Here is a 27,894-nt window from a genome sequence, read left to right on the forward strand (position 1 = left end):
AATGTCAACAGTTTTTTGTTAGTTATGTGGGTGATTCTCAGGAGTATGCAGAGAAGGAAAATCAGTTTACGCGGGTGGCCGGTCTGTTTTGTGTGTGTTTTTGTCACGTGTGCAGTTGTTGGAAAAAAGGAGAGCAAAAGAAGAGTTTGCCCTTTGAAAAAACTTATGTACACATTCATGCTGTCCTTGAGTTTAGTTTGAGTTTTAAAAGACAGTTTTAGCTGCCTGAGTTGCACTCTGGTGGAAGCCATCATGGGGAGCGCTGTGGTGCAAATCACCCTCTTTGGACTGCTGCTGGCTTTGGTTATCGCACTACCAAACAAGGTAAGGTCACAAAACCTAAAGCAGCATGTTCCAAAGAAATTGAATTTACTGAATATATCTATATCCTACCACTGATTGCTTAACATATATCTGATGATTGTGCTTGATATCTTTGTAACAGCACCTTTCTGTCAGTTGCAACACATTGAACTTTGCCTCTGGTAAACATAAAAAAATGAAGGTTGAAGGACATGCTACTATCCACCTTCATTATTGTTTGATATTGTTCACATCTGTATGTTTGTCTGCACTTGGGTTATTCTTCTTGTGAAGTCCTATTAAACTGATCCATTAAATTGTTAGACTTGGTAAAACTCCAGGGAATTGTTGTAAGTCAACAATGCAAGGTCCCCTTAAGTCACAAAAACTTGTAATCGTGTATTTAATGTGTAAATGTGTATAGATCTGTCAACATGGTTACATTGCGAGGACGTAACTCCCTTTTTGGGGACAAAAAGCTGGTCTCTGTGATGTGAATCCTTAAATTAGAAGATTTGGTAAATGTCAGTGTTAAGGAGTAAAAGAAGTGTGCAAATGTGAAATCACTGGATGAAAAATAACCATAATGGGGTGTTTCTACAGTTAGACCAATGAGATTTCAATGGTGCCACCCACCAGCACTTTGTTTTTCACTATCATCTGATCTTTGGTCAGCTGGATGTCAGCCAGCTAGATCAAACCAAGCCATTTTTTTTAATTGTGAAATGTATCTCCTATATTTGCTCAGGATGACTGGGACATCTACAACTTTTATATCAACTCAACAGTGACCAGTCGTTATGCCACCACTGTCATCACAAGCCGCGTGGCCAACCGAATGAACGAGCCAAAAGAAATAGAATTTCAAGTCCGGATTCCCAAGAATGCCTTCATCAGTAAATTTAGGATGTATGTGAAGAAAAAATGATCTGTGAACATTTTGCACATAAACAATTATACATAAAAAAGAAATCATGAAAATAAATCATGAGCTACTTGATGCTATGGATATAAATAGACTTTTCCATGCTCTTCTTCAGGCATATAGACGGCCAGGATTACAATGGTGTTGTGAAAGCCAAGGAACAAGCTCAGCAGCAATACACTCACGCTGTGTCCCGGGGCCAAAGCGCCGGACTTGTCAGGTACAATGATCAATGGATTCATTTCTTGCCAGTGTTTTTATTTTTGTTGTACTTTGTAGAAGATGTTTCCTTTAGGATTAGCGAGAACAAAAAAAAAATCTATTGCACAAAATTATGTATAATTATATTTTATTTTTCTGAATTAGTTTTTTTATCTTGCAAAATACTGGCTACTTTCATATCCCAAGGTTTCTAAAATCCTTGAAATGTATAATTACACTATAATAAAAAAATTATAGTCTGCATAATTAATAATAGAGGTAGTTTCCATGACGTCACCAATGGGTTTATGGAGAGCTGTCATGAAGCTCAGAGTGTGGTGGCTCTGGCAGTCACCATCTTGTCAGTCCTGCCTCTGCTGGCTCCCCGCTAATCCAAAAATGGGCAAAGACATGGATCGTGGGTGGAGCTGAGGCAGGCTGAATGAAGCCTTGTTTCTGAAATCAGCTGCTTGTGATGGCACCTACCTGTCAATGTAAGCTGCCACACTCTTAATTATGTACTACTACTATAAGCCTTAATATAATTTGAATGTGTGAGTTTAAATAAAATAAAAATTCAACCTCGGTATAGTTGTCATGAACAACGGAAATTTGCTTTAGAGACCCAAACTGTTTTTATCAGGTTGCTGTGAAGTTGGATATTTTAATATGGGTCCTTAAGGAGGTGGATTCATTTTTGCAGCTAGCCTCTAGTGGCTGTTCCAGGAATTGCAAAGTGCTTCCATATAGTGAGTCAACAACATCTACAACACCGCCACACATCAACCAAATGTAGTAACACAAGGCATAGCAAGCCAGCTAATATTGCAACAGCAAGAAGCCCAGCTCAGCGTCTGTCTTGCAGCCTTTTTATTTCACAAAGCTCTCAATGACCAAACACTCTTGTCCGATGGCCTCTTGCTCAGCCACTCTCAACCTTTTCTTAGCTTCCTCTGTCAAGATCCACTTGGTTCTCTTCACCTCTGCCATGCTCTGCTGAGCCTATTTACATTGCCAGCTCGCCCAGCTGCACTTCTGGTGCCCATACCAGCAGTGCTCCCCATCTGCTCTGAGCTCACAATCCATGTAGCATGGCTAACTAACTAACTAGGTAACAACAACTGCAGTTTCTTTACTGTCCACCATGAAACTCTCTGAATCACAGAGAGTTTAGGCAGAGCAATTGGAGGAAATCAGAGGGAAAACCCACTGGAAAAATAAGCATAAGTAGGCTTTTTTAAAGGGGTTACCCACAAGAAGGGGGAGGTAACCTCTAATTTAATGCAATGATTTAACGTCTCTGTTGCAGTTCTGTAGGAAGGACCCTCGAAGAATTTAAGACCTCTGTGACTGTGGCTGCTCACAAAAAAGTCACCTTTGAGCTGACATATGAGGAACTGCTGAAACGCAGGCTTGGCAAGTATGAGCTGCAAATCCATGCTCGACCCATGCAGCCTGTCAAAGACTTCAAGGTTTGTCTTACATGTTCGTATCTAATCAGTGATCATTCAGGAAAACGATGCTGGGGTAATAACATCTTCCCTGGTCAATGCTTCTAACTCTTTTATTTTAATACATTCTCAATGCCAGGTTGACGTGCACATTAATGAGAACGCTGGCATCAATTTCATCGAGGTTAAAGGCGGACTAACAACTGGTGTCCTGGCTAATACCACCACCATACAAAAAGATGCAGACAAACAGGTACGCCATGAGGCAATGCTAAATCATGATCTCTTATTCTAAACCTATATGGTGCCACTCTGGCTCATTCCTTACCTTTGTGCACACCTCTCAGAGTAATTCATGTATTCTTATATAGTGTATATCTATATGGAGTTTTCCAACCGTTTGAACCGGTTAGACGGCAAACTACATTTTGTTGTACCAGTACTGCTCAACACTGTGCAGTGACATAAAGTTGAATCTAATAAAATTCAACAAAAGGCAGAGGACTCCTCTTTTCGACCAAAAAAATAATAATTATTTACTTCCGTGTCTATCAAGAGACTATAAAACCTGATGCATCCTGTTTCCAGGCATGGTTGTATTTCTACCCGACAGAGGACCAACAGAAAACATGTCAAGGCTGTGGAGATCAGGGTTTAAATGGAGATCTGGTTATTGTTTATGATGTCAACAGGGACACCTCACTGGGAGACATCAAGGTACAAAAAGAGTTGATTTCCTGGAAGACTTTGTTTTGTTGTCTATTAGCATTGTACATAATCTGAAAGAGCAAAAAAAAAAACTTTCTGTAATGTATATTTTATCCACTGCTATCTTTTCAACAATCTTGTCTAACCAATCATATCTTCTTCTTACTCCCCCCAAGACATCAGATGGGTACTTTGTTCATCACTTTGCTCCATATAATCTTCCCCGCATACCAAAAAATGTTGTCTTCATTATTGATCAAAGTGGCTCAATGCACGGCAAGAAAATACAACAGGTACATTTTTTAAAAAGTGTTTGTGACAGTAGCATAGGAAGCATTTTAATGTTTAGTCAGTCTATTATGTCTATGATTTATGTATATGATTTCAGAACACACATATATATACACATATTATTACATGTTTCTTACTTAAATAGAATTTCAAATGTATGAATTTTGTTTTTGCCCAGACCCGCACTGCATTGATCCATATCTTGAAAGACCTGGCAGAAGATGACTACTTTGGTCTTATCACGTTTGATAGCAGCATTTTTCACTGGAAAAGAGAACTTGTTCAGGCTACTGAAGAAAACCTGGGTAGTGCCAGGACATTTGCACGGGCTATACAAGATAGAGGAGGTGAGGTTTTTAATAAAGGTTTTATTAAGTGATGTGAATATTGGAAAGAGAACTGCAGTAACGACAAATATTTTTGCTTTATTTCAGCCACTGACATTAACGCAGCAGTGTTGGAAGGAGCTCGTATGCTTAACTTACATCCCAGAGAAGGTTCAGCGTCTATCCTTATACTTCTCACTGATGGAGACCCAACCACAGGTTACAGTCAAACACATTTACGCATGCACGAACGTGTATGGACATTTTATTGAAAACAATGAAAAATAACACAAATAATGTTAGCATTAGTTATGTTCATGTACACAGTGTAACTTCTATTAATCACAGGATGTTTGATTTGATTGTACAGTGTATCAACTTACCTTTTTAAACTACACGTCTTGGGTCTTTGCAGGGGTGACAAATCTTGAAACAATACAGTCAAATGTAAGAAAGGCTATCGCAGACAAATTCCCACTCTACTGTCTTGGTTTCGGTTTTGACGTCAATTTTGAGTTCCTTGAGAAGATGTCACTGCAGAACAATGGTGTGGCACGACGGATTTATGAAGACTCAGATGCTGATTTACAACTGAAGGTATTTTCAAATTAGTTGCATTGCCTCACATTGTGTGTGTGTGTGTGTGTATCCTAACAGTGTCCATAATGTATGTTAACAGGGTTTCTATGAAGAGGTGGCCACTCCTCTGTTGACAGATGTGACAATGACCTATGTCGGTAGCACCAACCTAACCCAGACTACCTTCAGCCAGTATTATAATGGTTCTGAGATTGTGGTGGCTGGTCAGTTAATTGACAACAACGTTGAAACCTTCATTCCACAAGTTGTGGCCATTTCGGTAAGGGCTGATCCACACTACACATCAGCTGAAATCCCCTGAAAGTTTTTTTTAAAAGTCTGTGTGTACACTCACAAAACATGACAGAAAAATCAAAGGATAGTGTTTTCTGACCCAACTGCCACCACGGAGTCCACCAAAACGGTGTCTGACAACCGCATCCAGAGGGTTTGGGCCTACCTCACAGTCAAACAGCTTCTGGAGAAAGAGTGAGTGTGATGTCGACCATATTTTCTCTTTGTTCTTGTATGTAATCAATTGGTTATTGAAGAGATGCAACCTACATATTTCCATTCAATCAATTAATGGCTGAACAGAAAGGGAAAATATTATCCAGAGCCCACAGTGATGTCTTTAAATTGCTTTTGTTGTTTTGTCTGACCAACAGTCTAAAACCCCAAAAGTTTGGATTTATAATTCAGTAAAACAAAGCGAGTCCCTCAGATTCAAGAAGCTTAAACCAGAGAATGTTTAGCACTTTTGCAATGACTTAAACAATGTATTTTTAACAAGGGGTCTTTGCTTTAACATAGAAGTAAACAAAAGTAGACTTTTCATTTCTAGTTTTCAACTTACAGGGCAGAAATAACAACTGTCCCTAGCGAGCTTAATTTGACAAGAATGATAAAACTATCATGAACTATCATGTGACACAGACTGCAGTTATCTGGACCTGAGAAGGACAAAGTGGAGAAAGAGGCCCTGAGGCTGTCGCTGAAGTACAGCTTTGTAACCCCACTCACATCCATGGTGGTCACCAAGCCTCAAGGCGAGAACACAGATGTGCTCCACAAACCAAAAGAAGGGGAAAAACCAGATCCGGTTAGACCCAGAGGCGGAGGTATCAACATCAACATACTTTTTTAGCATTTGTATAAGCATTTGATTTGTAAAGACTGACAGAACATTGGTTTCATGCCCTGACAACAACATTTTCTAACAAATTCTTCTTTGATAAGATAACTTGTGGGTAGATATCTTTTCTGTAAGGCCTGTTTAGTGTACTGGACTGAGTCACCGAGGGTCATTTCTAAATAGTGACCCTAGATTTGTGAAACTTTGGATTTGTAGACAGTTTCTGCATGTGGGAGATGTTGACTTTGACTGATGTGATTTTCAGATCACTTTTTCATGCTTTATATACATAATTAATAATGGAATGCAATGGACAACAGTTTTGCACCAATACAAACTGATTAATCAACATCAATAGTAATTTACTTTGTTTTTTTCTCCCTTTCTTCTTTTTTGTAACAGCTCCCCAAGTTATGGGACATGGTATGTACACCTCTGCACCAGTCTGACATGACAGATAGACTACTCATTATTCAGTAATGTAATGTATACAGTATTCTGTATAGCCTACAGCATATACATACGTATATGTACGTTTTGTATTTATATGGATGTATTTCTAAATCTAATTTCAGATGTTGGTGTGTAACTGGACATAATCTCTTAGCATTTTATTTATCATGCTTGGGGAAATTCAATATAAGCATTTATATATGAAATGTAATTAATTAATTAATTACTTCACAGTTTGCAATTAAATAATTAAGAACACACAGTATTTAACATTTTTAACATTCATTTAATGTAATTTTTTATTAACATCAACAGTATTTTAACTGTGTCCTGTGTTTTCCTCCCATGTCTTTTTCTATTTCGCAGGAGGTGGCTACAGACTTTTTGCAGGCAGTATGTACACCTCTCCACCGTTCTGACATGACAGATACACTATTCATTCATTAATCATATAATGGCTATAGCCTATACATATATGTATGTTTATATGTATATGAATATGTTGATCAGTCTAATTTCAGATGACTTTCAGATCATTTTTTCACGCTTTATATATCGTGTTTGGGGAAATTCAACATAAGCATTTATGTATGAAATGTAATTAATAAATTAACAGTAATTGACTTATAATTTGTTTTTAAGAGCAAATGATTATTTAACATTTAGAGTAAACGTAAGCTGTGCAATGGAACAATAGTAAAGCACTGATTTTTGAGAGTAATGACGGTCCTGGATAAGAAAACATGGACAGTATTTTAACTGTGTTCTATATTTTTCTCCCATATCTTTTTCTTTTTCGGAGTAGGTGGCCAACCAGGTGTGTACAGCTCTACACCGTTTTGACATGACAGATACACTATTCATTAATTAATCATATAATGTGTATAGCCTATACATATATGTATGTTTATATGTATATGAATATGTTGATAAATCTAATTTCAGATCATTTTCAGATAATTTTTTCATGCTTTATATATATCATGCTTGGGTACAGTAATTGACTTATAATTTGTTTTTAAGAGCAAATGATTATTTAACATTCAGAGAAAACATTAATTGTGTTACAAAACAATGGTAGCACATTGTTATATAGAAAGTAATGATGGTTCTGGATATGAAAACACTGACATAACATACAATTTTAACTATTATTTTAACTGTGTCCTATATTTTTCTCATTATCTTTTTCTTTTTAACAGGTTTGCCAGGTATGCCATACACTATATACAACTCTGCACTGTTCTGTTCTGGCATGACAGATATACCATCAATGTATTCATTTATAATTTGTTTGCAGGTCCCCCAGGTCCCCCAGTTATGGGATATGGTATGTACACCTCTGCACCAGTCTGACATGACAGATACACTACTCATTAATCAGTAATGTAATGTATATAGCCTACAGCATATACATACGTATATGTATGTTTTGTATTTATATGTATATGGATGTATTTCTAAATCTAATTTCAGATGTTGGTGTATAACTAGACATAATTTCTTAGCATTTTATTTATCGTGCTTGGGGAAATTCAACATAAACATTTATGTATGAAATGTAATTAATTAATTAATTCACAGTTTGCAATTAAATAATTACACATTAGTATTTAACATTCATTTAATGTAATTTTTATCACCATCAACAGTATTTTAACTGTGTCCTGTGTTTTCCTCCCATGTCTTTTTCTATTTAGCAGGAGGTAGCTACGGAATTCCGGGAGGCGGTATGTACACCTCTTTTTTGTCATTTAATGCGGCCCACAGCGGTGAGAGGACCCCAACAAATTATACATCAAAACATGCGTCTTGAAGAGATTTGCGAGTTTTTCGCGAATTTATTCGGGAAAGCCAGAAAAAATAAAAAATTTTAACAAACATTTTCAACAATGAACTGCTCTGGCATAGTGAGACTTCATTTAAACTTTAAAACGTAGGTATGCTTGCCTTCTCTTCAGGGATTCATTACACTCATTAACAACTTTTATCGTTTTTAAACTATCAAGGCTCAAAGTTGAGCAGGTTTTTAGTCAAATTTCTGGGTCTATAATGGGTGTGTATGTGGCGGAATGTTTGTGCTACAGTGGATGACATCATCCACTAGAGTGAGGAGCAGAGGGAAAAATCAGTGAAAAAATAAAATGTATTCGACTACCGTGGCCTCAAATGCCCCACTACAGACATGATTTATGAATAGAAACGTAGGAAAATTTGTCGTCTCACTCACATTTGCCTGCTAAAGCTGTCTGATATATCGTTTTGGCGGGAGACGCAAAGATGCGGCAGCAACCTCCAGCCACAGCCTCATAGACTGCCATGTTAAAAAGGTGGAAAATTTTCTGGAGGAAAGCAGAAGTAACGTTTCTCTGAATTGCTGTAAAGGTCACATTTCTTCACTTTATCGACACAAAACAACTATGTAGACGTTCAGAGAGGGCTCAGCATGCTCAAAGTTAAGCCGGTTCAATGATTGGAAATACAGTTTGGCCAGCGATCTCTCCTGATGGAGAGATGGTCTCAGCATTTTCTCTCTGTCTCTGTCTCTCCAACTGACATTCTGCAGTAACTGCTCTGCTGATTGGCAGTTGGTCCTGCCTGAAAGAGGAGAGGGGGGAGGGGCTATTTCCAAAAGGCAGAAGCCGAGTGGTGTCCATTTTTTATTGGCACTTAATTTGAACTTGTCTGTCTAAAATGACAGACAAAGACAGCAGAGCAGCTAGCGCATTAGCATTAGCCACTAAGAATTAAATACATGCTACTTGCTAACATGCTAATGCTAACATGCTAATGCTAATTGCTGCTCCTGTGTCTGAATAAACATGTTAAAAATGACTATTTGAGGTGTGCTTTTTGAATACAGACCCCCGGGCAACAGCCCACTCGTCACTCTCAAAATTTCTGCGGGAATTTTCTAGTTATTAATGGAATGCAATGGACAACAGTTTTGCACCAATACAAACTAATTAATTAACATCAATAGTAATTTACTGTGTTTTTTTTTTCTCCCTTTCTTCTTTTTGTCATTAGAGGTAATGACGGTCCTAGATACGAAAACACTGACATGACAAACAGTTTTGCACCAATACAAACTAATGAATCAACATGAACAGTATTTTAACTGTGTCCTATATTTTTCTCCCATATCTTTTTCTTCGTTCTGACATGACAGATACACTATTCATTAATTAATCATATAATGGCTATAGCCTATACATATATGTATGTTTATATGTATATGAATATGCTGAAAAATCAAATTTCAGATGATTTTCAAAAAAAAATTTCATGCTTTATATACCGTGTTTGGGAAAATTCAACATAAGCATTTATGTATGAAATGTAATTAATTAATTAATTAATGACTTCACAGTTTGCAGTTAAACAATTAAGAACACATTAGTATTTAACATTCATTTAACATCATCTGACTTGAAATACACTATTACAAAGTGTACATGATTAATAAAGGAATGCAGTGGACAACAGTTTTGCACCAATACAAACTGATTAATCAACATCAATAGTAATTTACTGTGTTTTTTCTCCCTTTCTTTTTTTTTGTAACAGTTACCAGACATAGAGACACTGGTATGTACACCTCTGCACCAGTCTGACATGACAGATACACTACTCAATAATTAGTAATGTAATGTATATAGCCTACAGCTTATACATACGTATATGTATGCTTTGTACTTATCTTTTTCTTTTTTAACAGGACGTCTAAGACAAGGTATGCCATACACTATATATACCTCTGCACTGTTCAATTGTGACATGATAGATATACCATAAATGTATTCATTTATAATTTGTTTTCAATTCACAGTTTGCAATTAAATAATTAGGAACACATTAGTATTTAACATTCAGTGTAAACATGAATTGTGTTATGAAACAATAGTAGCAAACTGATTAAATAAAATGAAGAAGTGATCTTGTTCATATCAGAAAACCTTGTATCTGAATTTCATATCATCCTCTTTGTAAGCAAGTAGTCGTTTTATATGCTCATGATCGTGGCTTCTCTAACAGTATGACATAAGGCAGATATTCAATATCAGCATTTTGACAAAACACCAGAGCTTTTAGAGGTTAATTCTTCTGGGCATTTCTAATGATCACTAGCTAGGTATAACAAATGTTTGTTTGTTTTTTATAGAAAATGTGCAGATAAGATACTAAATATTTAATTTCTGAATTTGAGACTTCAGTTTCATGGCAGGTCAAGAACCTTCAAGTAAACTTCTTTTTTCTATATTTCTTATTTCTTATTTCTGATATATATTTTTAATTTTGTAATTATGGTATGAACCAACCATCTTCATACCTCCACCAAGGCTGGACAATCCTAAATCTGTCCTTCTAATTGCAGAAAAATTAATAGAAATTTACAGCATCTGCATCATAACACACAAAGTGAAAGACAATCAGTTAGAGGTTGCAGTCTATGTCTATCTAATATATATATATTATATATGGAGTATTTTTCTAATCTAATATATAACTGGACTCATTCTTAGCATTTTATTTATGTGCTTGGGGAATTCAACCTAAACATTTTGTATGAATGTATTAATTAATTAATCATTAATTAATTCACAGAGTATGGACGGTCCTGGATATGAAAACACTGACAGACAAAACGTTTTGCACCAATGCAAACTAATGAATCAACATGAACAGTATTTTAACTGTGTCCTATATTTTTCTCCCATATCTTTTTCTTTTTCGGAGTAGGTGGCCAACCAGGTGTGTACACCTCTACATCGTTCTGACATGACAGATACACTATTCATTAATTAATCATATAATGTGTATAGCCTATACATATGTATGTTTATATTGTATGAATATGCTGATAAATTCTAATTTCAGTGATTTTCAGATAATTTTTTCATGCTTTATATATCGTGCTTGGGGAAATTCAACATAAGCATTTGTGTATGACATGTAATTAACAATAACTGACTTATAATTTGTTTTTAAGAGCAAATGATTATTTAACATTCAGAGTAAACATTAATTGTGTTACAAAACAATGGTAGCAAACTGATTGATGATTAATGACGGTCCTGGATACGAAAACACTGACATGACATACAGTTTTGCAGCAATACAAATTAATGAATCAACATGAGCAGTATTTAACTGTGGTCCTATATTTTTCTCATTATCTTTTTCTTTTTAACAGTTACTAAAGGTATGTCCTACACTATATAAACTCTGCACTGTTCTGTTCTGCATGACAGATATACCATCAATGTATTCATTTATAATTTGTTTGCAATTAATCATCAAGACACATTAGTATTTAACATTCATTTAACATTTATCTGACTTGAAATACACTATTGCAAAGTGTACATAATTAATAATGGAATGTAATGGACAACAGTTTTGCACCAATACAAACTGATTAATCAACATCAATAGTAATTTATTGTGTTTTTTTCTCCCTTTCTTCTTTTTTTGTAACAGTTACCAGAGTTATACAAGCTGGTATGTACATCTCTGCACCAGTCTGATATGACAGATACACCACTCTTAATTAGTAATGTAATGTATTAGCCTACAGCATCATACATACATATGTATGTTTTTATATTTTATGTATATGGATGTATTTCTAAATCTAATTTCAGATGTTGGTGTATAACTGGACGTCATTTCTTAGCATTTATTATTCGTGCTTGGGGAAATTCAACATAAACATTTATGTATGAAATGTAATTAATTAATTAATTCTCAGTTTGCAATTAATAATTAAGAACACATAGTATTTAACATTCATTTATGTATTTTATCAAACATCAACAGTATTTGTACTGTTCTGACTTGACAGACACTCTTAATTATATATACTGTATATAGCCTACAGCATTACATACGTGCGCCTAAATAATTAGAACAAGGGATTATTTAACATTCAGTGTAAACATGAGCTGTACAATGGAACAATAGTAGTGCACTGATTTTTGAGGTAATGACGGTCTGGATACGAAAACCTGACATGACAAACAGTTTTGCACCAATACAAACTGATGAATCAACATGAACAGTATTTTAACTGTGTCCTATATTTTTCTCCCATATCTTTTTTCTTTTAGAAAGCAAACCAGTGTGTACACCTCTACCTCGTTCTGACATAAAAGATACCACTATTCATTAATTAATCCTATAATGGCTATGCCTATACAATATGTTGTTTATATGTATATGAATATGCTGATAAATCTCATTTCAGATGATTTTCAGATCATTTTTTCATGCTTTATTATCGTGCTTGGGGAAATTCAACATAAGCATTTATGTATGAAATGTAATTAATTAATTAACAATAACTGACTTATAATTTGTTTTTAAGAGCAAATGATTATTTAACATTCAGAGTAAACATTAATTGTGTTATGAAATAATAGTAGCAAACTGATTGATGATTAATGACGGTCCTGGATACGAAAACACTGACATGACATACAGTTTTGCAGCAATACAAATTAATGAATTAACATGAGCAGTATTTTAACTGTGTCCTATATTTTTCTCCTTATCTTTTTCTTTTTAACAGTTACTAAAGGTTACCTACACTATATACAACTCTGCACTGTTCTGTTCTGACATGACAGATATACCATCAATGTATTCATTTCTAATTTGTTTGCAATTTAATAATCAAGAACGCATTAGTATTTAACATTCATTTAACATTTATCTGACTTGAAATACACTATTGCAAAGTGTACATAATTAATAATGGAATGCAATGGACAACAGTTTTGCACCAATACACTGATTATCAACATCAATAGTAATTTATTGTGTTTTTTCTCCCTTTCTTCTTTTTTGTAACAGTTACCAGATTTATACAAGCTGGTATGTACATCTCTGCACCCAGTCTGATATGACAGATACACCACTCATTATTAGTAATGTATGTTATAGCCTACAGCATATACATACATTATGTATGTTTTATATTTATATGTATATGGATGTATTTCTAAATCTAATTTCAGATGTTGGTGTATAACTGGACGTCATTTCTTAGCATTTTATTTACTTGCTTGGGGAAATTCAACATAAGCATTATGTATGAAATGTAATTAATTAACTAGAAAAATTTCTAAAGAAATTTTGAGTGTGCCTGACTCTGGCCCCGTCGTCCCCATACCATATTACTGACACTGCTCAGCCAATTCGAGTACTAGAAAGAAATTTGAGAGTGACGAGTGGGCTGTTGCTGGGGGTCTGTATTCAAAAAGCACACCTCAAACAGTCATTTTTAACATGTTTATTTAGACCACGGAGCAGCTAGCGTTACGTGCTAGCAATAACATAGCATTTTCTAGAGTTAGCATTTACATTGCATGTTACAATAAGACTAGCAGTAGCATTAGCATGTTACCATTAGCATGTTAACATTAGCATGTTAACATTCGCATTTTAGCATTAGCATGTTAGCGCTGATGGGCTAACAGTTAACATTAGCATGTTAGCATTCGCATGTTAGCATTAGCATGTTAGCGCTGATGGGCTAACAGTTAACATTAGCATGTTAGCATTCGCATGTTAGCATTAGCATGTTAGCACTGATGTGCTAACAGTTAGCATTGGCATGTTAACATTAGCATGTTAACATTAGCATGTTAGCATTCGCATGTTAGCATTAGCATGTTAACGCTGATGGGCTAACAGTTAACATTAGCATGTTAACATTAGCATGTTAACATTCGCATTTTAGCATTAGCATGTTAACATTGCATGTTCACATTAGCATGTTAGCGCTGTGGGCTAAAACGTTAGCATTAGCATGTTAGCATTAACATGTTGCGCTGATGTGCTAACAGTTAACATTGGCATGTTACCATTAGCATGTTAGCGCTGATGGGCTAACAGTTAACATTAGCATGTTAGCATTGGCATGTTAGCTTTAGCATGTTAACATTAACATGTTGGCATTACCATGTTATGATTACTATGTTATCATTAACATGTTAACATTAGCATGTTAGCATTAGCATTTTAACGGTGATGCGCTAACAATTAACATTAGCATGATAACATTAACATGTTAACATTAGCATGTTAACGCTGATGGGCTAGCAGTTAGCATTAGCATGTTAACATTAGCATGTTAGCATTCGCATGTTAACATTAGCATGTTAGCGCTGATGGGCTAACAGTTAACATTAGCATGTTAGCATTAGCATGTTAGCATTAACATGTTAACGCTGATGGCTAACAGTTAACATACATGTTAGCATGTCATGTTAGCATTAGCATGTTAACATTAGCATGTTAGCATAGCATGTTAGCATTGCATTTTAACATTAGCAGTTAGCATTAGCATGTTAACGCTGATGCACTAGCAATTAACATTACCATGTTGCATTACCATGTTAATATTAGCATGTATTTAATTCCTAGTGGCTAATGGTAATTCATTAGCATGTTAACGAGCTAGCTGCTCTGCTGTCTCTGTCTGGCCATTTAGACAGACAAGTTCAAATTAAGTGCCAAGAACTACTAAAATGGCTGCCGCTCGGCTTCTGGGCCCCTCCCCCCTCTTCTCCTTCACGCGGCTGAGGTTGCCAAGCAACCAGGACCTAATCAGCACGCAGCTGATCTGCACTGTTAGAATGTCGTTAGAGACTGAGAGAAATGCTGAGAACTCCTCTCGAAAAGGAGGACTTTTGGCCCAAACCGTAATTCCAATCATTGAACGGCTTAACCTGAGGCGATGATGGACCTTCCTGATCGTTTACCATATTCGTTTTGTGTCGATAAATGAAGAAATGTTGCCCTCAGGAGCAAGAGAGAGAAAACGTTACTTCTGCCTTTCTCCAGAAAATTTCGCTCCTTTTTTAACATTGGAGTCTATGAGGCTGTTGGCGGGGCAGTCGTAGTCGATCATCAGCCTGTATGGAGCCAAAACTATATAGGAGACAGCTTCAAACAGTGTTATCACTGCGTTCACCTCGATTTTCCTACATTTTAAGGGGTTCATGTCTGTATCTGGGCATTTGAGGCCGGGGTGGAAATCCGTTTTATTTTTTCATGATTGTTCTCTCCCCTCTCCCCTCTAGCGATGACATCACGCCCTCTAGGTCTGGGAGAGTTCTCGCAATACACACCCATTAATTTTTTGGCTTCGTTTTCTGGTTTTGGCAAAACCGTTTGCCGAAACTCTTAGAAAAAAGTCTTAGCCATCGATTCCCGGCCGAGCCGGTCGTTTTGATACCGTTTTGTGTACGTGCGAAAAAACTCTGGGAGAGAAGCGAACCGAAAAAAAAACGGAAGAACGGACGGAGAATTACTAAGAACTAGGAAAACTGCATTTTCCTGCGGAAAGTGCGGTGTGGGTGCCCTCTGCTGCGCTGGCCCCAGAGGCCCACCTGCTGACCTTTTCTGCATGTCTTTTTCCTGTCTCTTTCACTCTCTCCCCCTCACATTCTGTCGCTCTTCAGCTGTCTCTATACTATAAAGCTTGAAAAGGCCATAAGGGATATATCTTAAAAATGTTTTGAAAATTGGTTGAAAAAGAGTAGAATCGTATGAAGTGATACAATGTGTGTAACCCTGTAGAAAGTCAGATGAAAAGGTAGAATTGTAGGAGTAATAAGTAATAGTACAAGATCTTGGTGAACTGTGTGGTTTGACTGAACTCTGTAGTAGAGGAGAGGTAGTTTAATTTAGGTCTGTATATAGATTTGAAGTTTTGTAATTGTATTTGAAATGGTAAAATATTTTAGAAAAAGTTTAATAATTTGTAGAATATTAATAGTAGAATTAGTAAAATAATAGTACAGATCTTGGTGACTGTGTAGTTTAACTGAGGTCTGTAGTAAGGAGACGTATTTTAAGTGTAGAAGGATTGTAGGACTGTCCTGAGACTTCAACCTGTCCAGGTGTGCAGCTTAGCCTGTATTGATCGTAGATCAGCAGATTTTATTGTTTGAACACGATAATGTCGATCTGTTTACTGAGCGTCTGCTCAGTGTCTCTGTGTGTATGTGCGTGTGTCTGTGTCTGTCTGTGTGTCTGTGTTACTGTTGTGTGTGTGTGTGTGTGTGTGCATGCTTGCGTCTGCTCAGTGTCTCTGTGTGTGTGTGCGTGTGTCTGTGTGTGTGTCTGTCTGTGTGTCTGTGTTACTGTGTGTGTGTGTGTGTGTGTGTGTGTGTGTGTGTGTGTAGAAATGTTCTAAATGAGTTGAATCTAAAAAAAAAGTTGAATAAAAGTGTAATAGTACAAGATTCTGTTGAAATGTGTTGAATTAGTGCCAAGAACTGCTAAATGGCTGCCCTCGGCTTCTAGTGGCCCCTCCCCCTCTCTTACTTTCAAGCAGCCTGGGTTGCCAAGCAAACCAGGAAACCACTGTAATCAGGGGAGAAGTTTGCACCTGTTAGAATGTCAGTTAGAGACTGAGAGAAAATGCTGAGACCTCCTCTCGAAAAGGAAGGACTTCTGACCAAAACCGTAATTCCAATCACTTGAACCCGGCTTAACTTGAGGCACCGATGAGGACCCTTCCTGATCGTTTTACATATTCGTTTTGTGTCGTAAATGAAGAAATGTGCCCGTAGGAGCAAGAGAGAGAAACGTTACTTCTGCCTTCATCGAGAAGATTTCCCTCCTTTTTTAAAATGGGAGTATATGAGGCTGTGGCGGGAGTAGTCGATCAAAGGCCCATCAGGAGCCAAAACCTATGTCTGACAGCTTTGGCAGGCGAATGTGAGTGTACAACAAATTTTGCTACGTTTTTATGTAGAAATCGTGTCTGTGTGGGGGCATTTGAGGCCAGGGTAGTGAAATCCATTTTTTTTTTCACTGATTTTTCTCCCCCCTCTCCACTGTAGCGTGACTCACTCACCCTCTAGCTCTGGAAAGTTCTCGCAATACACCCATTATAAACCCAGAAATTTGACTAAAAACCTGCTCAAATTTGAGCCTTGATAGTCTAAAAACGGTAAAAGATTTTGAAAAAAGTTAAATACGAGTTTAATAATTGAAGAATTTGTGTACATTTGAAATTTGAATGAAGTCTGTAGTTTAGTAGAACTTGTTGAAATTGTAGATGTTTGTAGAAGTTTTGTAGAATGATTTGAAGTTGTGTAATGCATTTTAAATAGAAACTATTTGCAGAACAAGTTGAATAATTTGTAGAATATTAATGTAGAATTGAAGAAAAAGTAATAGCAGCTGTGGCATGAATGAGCTGAACTCTTGGTATAATTTTATTTTTTGTGGGACAAAATTTGTAGAGTAGTAGCGGGACAAAAACGTTACGGAAGAAGAAAAAATTAATAACTAGAAAAACTGCATTTCCTGCGGAAAGTGCGGTGTGGGTGCCCTCTGCTGCCGCTGGCCCAGAGGCCCACCTGCTGACCTTTTTCTGCATGTCTTTCCCTGTCTCTTTCACTCTCTCTTCCCCCTCACATTCCTGTCGCCTTCAGCTGTCTCTATACTATAAAGCTTGAAAAGGCCATAAGGGATATATCTTAAAAAATTGTTGAACTTGGTTGAACAAGAGAGCATCGTATGAGTGATACATGTGGTAACACTGTAGAAAGTCAGATGAAAAGGTAGAATTGTAGAGAGTAATAGTAATAGTACAAGATCTTGGTGAACTGTGTAGTTTGGACTGAACTCTGTAGTAGAAGGAGAGTAGTTTAAATTGTAGGTCTGTATAGATTTGAAGTTTGTATATGTATTTGAATGGTAAATATTTGTAGAAAAAGTTTAATAATTTGTAGAATTATTATAGTGAATTAGTAAAATAATAGTACAAGCGATCTTGGTGAACGTAGTTTAAACTGGGTCTGTTAGTAAAGGAGAAGTATTTTAAAGTAGAAGGTTGTAGAGACTGTCCTGAGACTGTCTGAGACTCACCTGTCCAGGTGTGCACTTGCCTGTATTGATCGTGATCAGCCGATTTTTATTGTTTGAACACCGATAATGTCGATCTGTTTACTGAGCGTTCTGCTCAGTGTCTCTGTGTGTATGTGCGTGTGTCTGTCTGTCTGTGTGTCTGTGTTACTGTGTGTGTGTGTGTGTGTGTGTGTGCATGCTTGCGTCTGCTCAGTGTCTCTGTGTGTGTGTGCGTGTGTCTGTGTGTGTGTCTGTCTGTGTGTCTGTGTTACGTGTGTGTGTGTGTGTGTGTGTGTGTGTGTGTGTAGAAATGTTCTAAATGAGTTGAATCTAAAAAAAAAGTTGAATAAAAGTGTAATAGTACAAGATTCTGTGAAATGTGTTGAATTAGTGCCAAGGAACTGCTAAAATGGCTGCCCATCGGCTTCTAGTGGCCCCTCCCCTCTCTTACTTAAGCAGCCTGAGGTTGCCAAGCAACCAGGACCAACTGTTAATCAGGGGAGAAGTTTGCACCTGTTAGAATGTCAGTTAGAGACTGAGAGAAAATGCTGAGACCTCCTCTCGAAAAGGAAGGACTTCTGACCAAAACCGTAATTCCAATCATTGAACCGGCTTACTTCAGGCCCGATGAGACCTCCTGATCGTTTTAATCTTCGTTTGTGTCGTAAATGAAGAAATGTGCCCGTAGGAGCAAGAGAGAGAAAACGTTACTTCTCCTTCATCGAGACGATTTCCTCCTTTTTTAAAATGGGTAGTATAGAGCTGTTGGCGGGAGTCGTCGATCAAAGAGCCCATCGGAGCCAAAACTATATGTCTGACAGCTTTGGCAGGCGAATGTGAGTGATACAACAAATTTTGCTACGTTTTTATGTAGAAATCGTGTCTGTAGTGGGGCATTTGAGGCCAGGGTAGTGAAATCCATTTTATTTTTTCACTGATTTTTCTCCCCCCTCTCCACTGTAGCGATGACATCACTCACTCTAGCTCTGGAAAGTTCTCGCAATACACACCCATTATAAACCCAGAAATTTGACTAAAAACCTGCTCAAATTTGGAGCCTTGATAGTTTAAAACAAACGGATAAAAGATTTTGAAAAAGTTAAATACGAGTTAATACTTGAGAATTTGTGTACATTTGAAATTTGAATGAAGTCTGTAGTTAGTAGTAGAACTTGTTGAAATTGTAGAATGTTTGTAGAGTTTTGTAGAATGATTTGAGTTTGTGTAATGCATTTTAAATAGGAAATATTTGCAGAACAAAGTTGAATTAATTTGTAGAATATTAATAGTGAATTGAGAAAAGTTAATAGAAGCTGTGGCATGAATGAGCTGATCTATGGTTGTATAATTTTTATTTTTGTGGGACAAAATTTGTGAGTAGCGAGCGGACAAAAAAACTACGAAGAAGAAAAATAATAACTAGAAAACTGCATTTCTGCGGAAAGTCGGTGTGGGTGCCCCTCTGCTGCCGCTGGCCCCAGCGGCCACCTGCTGACCTTTTTCTGCATGTCTTTTCCCGTCTCTTTCACTCTCTCTCCCCCTCACATTCCTGTCGCTCTTCAGCTGTCTCTATACTATAAAGCTTGAAAAGGCCATAAGGGATATATCTTAAAAAATGTTGAAAATGGTTGAAAAGAGTAGAATAGTATGAAGTGATACACAATGTTGTGTAACACTGTACGAAAGTCAGATGGACAAGGTAGAATTGAGAGAGTAATCAGTAATAGTACAAGATCTTGGTGAAACTGGTAGTTGACTGAAATCTGTAGTAGAAGGAGAGGTAGTTTAAATTGTAGGTCTGTATATAGATTGAAGTTTGTATAATGTATTTGAAATGGTAAATATTTGTAGAAAAGTTTACTAATTTGTAGAATATTAATAGTAGAATTTAGTAAACTAATAGTACAAGATCTTGGTGAACTGTTGTAGTTTAACTGAGGTGTGTTAGTAAGGAGAAGTCTTTTAAAAGTGTAGAAGGATTTGTAGAGACTGTCCTGAGACTGTCCTGAGACTCACCTGTCCAGGTGTGCAGCTTAGCCTGTATGATCGTTAGATCAGCAGATTTTATATGTTTGAACACGATAATGTCACTTGTTTACTGAGGTCTGCCAGTGTCTCTGTGTGTATGTCGTGTTGTCTGTGTCTGTCTTGTGTGTCTGTGTTACTGTTGTGTGTGGGTGTGTGTGTGTGCATGCTTGCGTCTGCTCAGGTCTCTGTGTGTGTGTGCGGTGTCTGTGTGTGTGTCTGTCTGTGTGTTGTGTTACTGTGTGTGTGTGTGTGTGTGTGGTGTGTGTGTGTAGAAATGTTCTAAATGCGTTGAATCTAAAAAAAAAAGTGATAAAAGTGTAATAGTACAAGATTCTGTTGGGGGTTGAAATGGTTGAATTTTGTGCCAAGAACTGCTAAAATGGCTGCCCCTCGGCTTCTAGTGGCCCCTCCCCTCTTTTACTTCAGAGGCAGCTGAGGTTGCCACGCAACCAGGGACCAACTGTAATCAGGGGAGAAGTTTGCCACTGTTAGAATGTCAGTTCGAGACTGAGAGAAAATGCTGAGGACCTCCTCTCGAAAAGGAAGGACTTCTGACCAAAACCGTAAATTACAATCATTGAACCGGCTTAATTGATGCACGATGAGACCTTCCTGATCGTTTTACATATTCGTTTTGTGCCGTAAATGAAGAAATGTGCCCGTAGGAGCAAGAGAGAGAACGTTTACTTCTGCCTTCATCGAGAAGATTCCCTCCTTTTTTAAATGGGAGAGTATATGAGGCTGTTGGCGGGAGTCGTCGATCAAAGAGCCCATCAGGAGCCAAAAACTATATGTCTGACAGCTTTGGCAGGCGAATGTGAGTGATACAACAATTTTGCTACGTTTTATGTAGAAAGCGGTCTGTAGTGGGCATTTGAGCCAGGGTAGTGAAATCCATTTTATTTCACTGCTTCTCCCCCCTCCACTGTAGCGATGACACACTCACTCTAGCCTCTGGAAAGTTCTCGAATACACCCATTATAACCCAGAAATTTGACTAAAAACCTGCTCAAATTTGGCCTTGATCGTTTAAAAACGGTAAAAGATTTTGAAAAAAAGTTCAAATACGAGTTTAATAAATTGAAGAATTTGTGTACAATTTGAAATTTGAATGACGTCTGTAGCAGTAGTAGAACTTGTTTGAATTGTAGAATGTTGTAGAAGTTTTGTAGAATGATTTGAAGTTTGTGTAATGCATTTAAATAGGAAAATATTTGCAGAAAAAGTTGAATTAATTTGTAGAATATTAACTAGTAGAATTGAGAAAAGTAATAGCAGCTGTGGCATGAATGAGCTGAATCTGTGGTATAATTTTTATTTTGTGGGACAAAATTTGTAGGAGTGGTAGCGGGACAAAAAACGTACGGGAAGAAGAAAAATAATTATAAAGATGTAGGATAAACATATAGTGTGGAGCCCTTCAGGCACCCACACCAATAAAGATGTAGGATAACAATAGTGTGGGAGCCCTTCCAGGCACCCACACCAAATAAAGATGTAGGATACCAATAGTGTGGGAGCCCTTCAGGCAACCCACACAATAAGCCCGAGAGGTTTTAAGAGTGTGCTCTTTCAGGCACACTCAATTAACAATAACTGACTTAAATTTGTTTTTAAGAGCAAATGATATTTAACATTCAGAGTAAACATTTAATTGGTTATGAAAAATAGTAGCAAACTGATTGATGATTAATGGACAGTCCTGGATTACGACACACTGACATGACATACAGTTTGCAGCAATACAACTTAATGACTCAACATGAGCAGTATTTTAACTGTTCTATATTTTTCTCATTATCTTTTTCTTTTTAACAGTTTCTCAAGGTATGCCATACACTATATACAACTCTGCCCACTGTTCTATTCTGACATGACAGATTACTATCAGTGTATTAATTTATAATTTGTTTGGAATTAAATAATCAAGAAACACATTAGATTTAATTCATTTACACATTCATCTGACTTGAAATACACTATTGCAAAGTGTACATAATTCTAATGGAATAATATATAGATAATTATGCCTACAGTATATACATACGTTATGTATGTTTTGTATGTATATGTTGGATGTATTTCTAATCTCATTTCAGATGTTAAAGTCCTCACTTTCATGGCAGGTCAAGAACTTCAAGTAAACTTCTTTTTTCTATATTTCTTATTTCTTATTTCTGATATATATTTTAATTTTGTATTATGGTACGAACCAACCATGTCATACCAAGGCTATATGTCCAGCCTTGGTGGAGGTATGAATATATATATATTATTATGTAATATATATATGTGTATATATATGTGTATCTATATATATGTGTGTGTGTGTGTAGTAATATATAGTATTATATTAATATATAATTATATATAATATATATATATATATTATATATATATATATATATATATATATTATATATATATATAATATTATAGCCTACCAGGCATATACTCCGTATTGTATGTTTTATATTTATATGTATATGGATGTATTTCTAAATCTAATTTCAGATGTTGGTGTATAACTGGACGCCATTTCTTAGCATTTTATTTATCGTGCTTGGGGAAATTCAACATAAACATTTATGTATGAAATGTAATTAATTAATTAATTCTCAGTTTGCAATTAAATAATTAAGAACACATTAGTATTTAACATTCATTTAATGTAATTTTATCAACATCAACAGTATTTGTACTGTTCTGACTTGACAGATGCACTCTTAATTAATATACTGTATATAGCCTACAGCATATACATACGTGCAGCAATTAAATAATTAAGAACAAGGGATTATTTAACATTCAGTGTAAACATGAGCTGTGCAATGGAACAATAGTAGTGCACTGATTTTTGAGAGTAATGATGGTCCTGGATACGAAAACACTGACATGACAGTTTTGCACCAATACAAACTAATGAATCAACATGAACAGTATTTTAACTGTGTCCTATATCCACCATAAACCAACCATCTTCATACCTCCACCAAGGCTGGACAATCCTAAATCTGTCCTTATAATTGCAGAAAAAATAATAGAAATTTACAGCATCTGCATCATAACGCACAAAGTGAAAGACAGTCAGTTAGATGTGCATATGTCAATCTATGTCTTCAAAATACTGTATGTTATGTAAATAACCACATGGTGATGCTGTTGTATTGAACTTTGCTCTAGTGGCGACAATGGCCCCTGTTTATCCCGGTCAATCCATCATTCTGCCAGAAGATGGTAAGTATTTCAAATTTGTAATTCATGGCATAATTTCTATTGTATGAAAATGAAAAAAACAAGTGTGTAACACACGTCACAGTAATCCTAATGCACACTAGGTCACATTTGTATTTTGTTGTGGAGTGGAAAAGAGTGTCCTTCTGTAACAGACCTTACTTTAACTGCTTGTCAGGGCTTGTGAAAAGAGAGAAACAATTTGAAAACAACCAGCTAGTTGATCAGTATGTTTAGTGGTCTGTTTTGAAGTTGAGGTTAGGTGTCAGAATATGAATGTTAATTAATACAATGACCTTCTAAAGCTTTGTAATATAAATGTGTATACCTGGCTTTGTGTCAATGTATTTACAGGAGTTGGAGTGAGTCACGAAGACCATTCATTGCTTCCTCCCGCCACCCCTCTGCCAGCAACTCATGGTACAGTATTTCATAGATGTAATTCATGGTATAATTTCTATTATATCTGTCTATTTCTAAAGATTAAAAAAAAAAGTGTGTAACATGTCTATATAGTAATCCTAATATACATTAGTATACAACAGTATTTTTAGTATTTTGTCATTGTCATTGTCACAATCCTGTATTCATCACACAAGGCTTGTGGAAAAAGAGAAACAACAGCTAGTTGATAAGTCTTGAATTGTACCTGGCCTTATAGCATTCATTAGTTCATGGCAAATATACTCAACTAAGACAGAACCCGATGTTTCTCATTCGTTAATTTGAGTTACGCTGAAATTCTCCTCAAATCTTGTGAGTCTGAGTTAATGTAGATCTTTAAATGATCTTCAAACATGTTGTGTGACGCCATAGACAAACATGTGCATGTTTACTGATCACCACCACATGCAAAATAAGATTTGTATAATCATTAGTAAACATTTACGATGTATCTTTTCTTAGTTAAATTAGTATCGAGAGAAAAAGCAGTTCATTTTCATGTGTTTGCTTTGCTGTGTTCCTCTGCAGCTCCTATTTTGCACAGGTTTTTGCTGAAAACTGTGAACTCTTCTCTTCCACTATGCTTTGATCTCCCTGGAAGTGTCAGCCTTAAACTACTCCACCATCCCAACAGGGGTCAGTAATTTTCCTCTTTTTGACTTTCATGTATATAAGAAAGTTGTTCTCAGGATCTCAGGAGTGTCAGTCATGCATCGACCTGTAATTATTCCCACTGTTTGCAGTGGTTGAATGTAACGTTTACTGAAGTACTGTACTACAGTTTTGAAGCACTTGTATTTTATGCTACTTTGCGCCTCTCTTTCTAGTTGACAGATATAGTTACTACATTAAAACGTTTTAGAGAATTGCTTTACATCGTTTGGCAGATCAACAAAAGGGACATTTCCCTTCTAAACGTCTCAGATGGTTTCATTAAAATAACAATATTTCACAACCCAATCATCATCTCACAACATCTTGTCGCCTGACACCTATATTGAGTATCACTGAGCCACAGTACTTTTACTTTCATTACTTCAAGTACAATTTGCTGATAATGCTTCTGTATTTCTGGAATTTTATTTGTAAAAAATATATATCTATTTTGATTTGCACTGGTATTTTTGCTTCAGTGAAGGATCTGTGTACTGTGTACCATTCAAGTATGGTCGCATTTGTGTTCTTTTGTACCAGAGCTGTCTGTGAATGGTGAGCTTGATTCAGTCATGCGTGGAAGCTTCAAAAGGATTGTTATCCACTTCAAGACTGAGCACCATGTTGAGATTGACGCCAAAGGAATCACCGTACGAAATGGGCAGACAGAAACACACCACACTGGAGACAATTTTGTCGTCACTGCTGAAAGGTGACTTTGCATTGTAATAGAAGGAATTATGCTGTGGTGATACTCAGTGGTGTGTACACACTCTCTGAAAATGCACAAGGGCGACTTTCCTGTGTTATTTGTAGTTTTTATGTGTGAAGGAATTGTTTAGCATTTTGATATACACTTGCCAAGAGTTAGATAATCCACTCTCATGTCCGTACACTACTTATAAACTCTTTATACTGCTATTTCTACTACTGATACTTCTTATTGGTGTATGAAGTATGGTGACCTCATGTAATACTCAGTGTAGCTCTGAACCTCCTCAACCTGAACAGCGGTATAATCAAGATACTGTACATAAAATGACCTGGGCAGGTTTGCAAGCCCATCAAAAAGAGTCCAAAAGTAAGTTACAAACGTGCATATTTTTCTAGCCTGACAGTGAATAAGCGGGACAAAGAAATCGATGTTTCAGTTGGAGACCTACGCATGGCCATCTTAATTCAAGTGATTGCTGCCGAAGAATTCCACTGGCCGGTTTTAAGACAAAAGCCATCGGACACCAACATTACAGGAATTTTAGGTGGGTGAAATGTCTGGATTTGCTTGCATGACTTAATTTCAGTTCAACAATATATTGAGGCAAAGTTTACACCCACCATTAAAAGGCACAAATACTTCATACTGTGTATATTTAAGTAACTGCTCCACTATTTCATCACTTTATTGTTTGTCCTCTGTGTGTCCAGCTCTAGAACCAGTAGTTTATGAGGAGGTGCAGCAAACTCCCTCGAGAAAACTTAAGATCAACAACCAGGAAATCGATGTCACCAGGTACATTTTGCTCTGTATTAATGGGTGGTTCAAAAAATGGATGCTATATGATACACAAAAGATATATGACAATTATATCTCTCTATTGTAGATCCATTGTCTTTGACCATAGTATTATCTCTCTACCGGCTCTGGACTGCTGGCTTATGTCTGCTGAGTCTGCCCTACAAGGATCCCTGGACGATTTCATTGTTACACAACTTTAACTGGGGGAAAATGTTGAATCACTTTCAAAGATTTCAACAAGAAGAACAATAAGGCAAACGTCAATATAGAAACGACTTCCCAGTTGTTGTAACTAAAATAAACAAATAAATAGTATCCCAGATCTTTTGGTTGTCTTGTATGAACTCATCTTTCAAAATGGTCTATATGCAGAGCAGTTATTTAAAAGTGAAATAATGTAATTCAAAACAAACATGAATATGCCTACACACCATCTGTGATGTATCTACTAAAAGAGAAGTACTGAGTAATGGTTGCTGATCAAACCACCATACAGAGCAACATGGTCACTCCTGGTTTAGCACAACTTTAACGCTGCAGGTTTAAGCAGCAGAGACTTACCACCACAGTTCAGACTAAAAATCCTACAGTCTTGTGTCTGCTTTCTGCTAAACATCTTAGTACTTTACACTGCATTAAAACTAAGCTGCAACCTGGTATATGTCTGTTGAAAAAAAAACACACAGAAAGAAATGAAAGCATTCTGCTGTTACATAATCAAATCAAATCAAATTTTATTTGTATAGCCCAAAGTCACAAAGTACATTTGCCTCGGCGGGCTTTACAATCTGTACAGGGAGTGACACCCTCTGTCCTTAGACCCTCGGTTCGAGTGAGGAAAAACTTGCCCACAAAAAAGGTGGAAGAAACCTCAGGAAGAGCCACAGAGGAGGGATCCCTCTCCCGTACAATAGATGTCACGTGTACAGAACAAATCAACACAAACATATTGTACAATTACAATGAAATGATTATGACGTATACATGATGTAACAACCAAATATTTCTTCTAAATTCCTTTCATTTCAGTGACCAGGGTTACGGTCAGAGAGAGAGAGGTGTTTTCCATGTATGTAAAAATGTATTCAAATGTAGCTAATGTTAGAAGACTAGATAGAAGCAACTCCAACTTTAACTCACACCTCACATATTGTATTGAAAAGTCTCACTGTTGTTAAAACACATGACAAATAAAACTTTACTGAACTTTTACAGTTAAACAGAAATAAATGTGATGCATTGTGTTTACAGTATGCAATAGAGGTGGCTTAAATAGCTGGTACTAGTTCTGCTTTACTGTTTATTCAGTGGAAGTTCAAACACAGGTAATCTTATCTTAATCTGTAAATAACTAACTCTACAGTAATCAGTCAAATGTTGTGGCATGAAAAAAAAATTGTAGAATCCAATATTTATAGTATTTAAAGTATAAATTCTAGCTAAATGGAAACGTGCTAGTGCCTCACAGTCAGAGAGTTGTCAGACTTTCTGTTAATACAGAGTTTAAGTAAATATGCTGCCCAGCTTTGCTTTTGTAAAGTAACTCTCCAACATCGTTTACAAAGTACACAAAAGGTGGTTGTTGTTTTTTTCACATTTCCAGAGAGTGGCAGGCAGGCCGGTTAGTGTTTTCTTTTTAGTTCAACATTATGTAGTCAAACCAGTTCAGCTGCTCTGTGGGCCGTGTGTCTCATTGTGTTGCATGGGATTGTCCTCCCTCGCACTGCATCTTTAGTGCAGGTCAAAGGTATGTGGATTCTTATGAGCTGTGG

General features: G+C 36.5%; 1 protein-coding gene across 18 annotated transcripts; it reads left to right on the plus strand.

The window, feature by feature from the left end:
- The first annotated feature begins 85 nt into the window (after positions 1 to 85).
- On the plus strand, positions 86 to 26,444 carry itih3b.2 (inter-alpha-trypsin inhibitor heavy chain 3b, tandem duplicate 2). Of its 18 annotated transcripts, none has more exons than XM_027278894.1 (30): positions 93 to 324; positions 1,052 to 1,212; positions 1,344 to 1,448; positions 2,739 to 2,901; positions 3,020 to 3,133; positions 3,469 to 3,597; positions 3,765 to 3,881; positions 4,058 to 4,226; positions 4,314 to 4,424; positions 4,621 to 4,802; positions 4,885 to 5,064; positions 5,152 to 5,273; positions 5,721 to 5,905; positions 6,322 to 6,342; positions 6,739 to 6,765; positions 7,575 to 7,583; positions 7,673 to 7,702; positions 8,073 to 8,102; positions 9,943 to 9,963; positions 10,094 to 10,108; positions 11,113 to 11,127; positions 11,570 to 11,578; positions 11,857 to 11,877; positions 23,458 to 23,511; positions 23,863 to 23,928; positions 24,481 to 24,588; positions 25,147 to 25,318; positions 25,717 to 25,865; positions 26,032 to 26,116; positions 26,208 to 26,444. In XM_027278894.1, exons 1-30 carry the CDS (start codon positions 253 to 255, stop codon positions 26,320 to 26,322), a joined length of 2,757 nt encoding a protein of 918 aa, XP_027134695.1. In that variant the 5' UTR covers positions 93 to 252; the 3' UTR covers positions 26,323 to 26,444. The 18 variants fall into 18 exon arrangements, 11 of the variants coding, with proteins under 11 accessions (XP_027134695.1, XP_027134697.1, XP_027134698.1 ...); XM_027278896.1 differs by having other exon boundaries at positions 8,076 to 8,102; XM_027278897.1 differs by having other exon boundaries at positions 8,076 to 8,102; positions 11,116 to 11,127.
- Positions 26,445 to 27,894: the final 1,450 nt, after the last annotated feature.

The sequence above is a fragment of the Larimichthys crocea genome, chromosome VI, assembly GCF_000972845.2.
Source record: "Larimichthys crocea isolate SSNF chromosome VI, L_crocea_2.0, whole genome shotgun sequence".
Classification (NCBI taxonomy): domain Eukaryota; kingdom Metazoa; phylum Chordata; class Actinopteri; family Sciaenidae; genus Larimichthys; species Larimichthys crocea.

Coding starts and splice junctions, on each gene's coding strand:
- itih3b.2 (XM_027278894.1), top strand. CDS start 253: ATGGGGAGCGCTGTGGTGCAAATCACCCTCTTTGGACTGCTGCTGGCT. Junction 5,065..5,151: donor CACAAGTTGTGGCCATTTCG/GTAAGGGCTGAT, acceptor AAAACATGACAG/AAAAATCAAAGGATAGTGTT. Junction 25,866..26,031: donor CAACATTACAGGAATTTTAG/GTGGGTGAAATG, acceptor CTGTGTGTCCAG/CTCTAGAACCAGTAGTTTAT.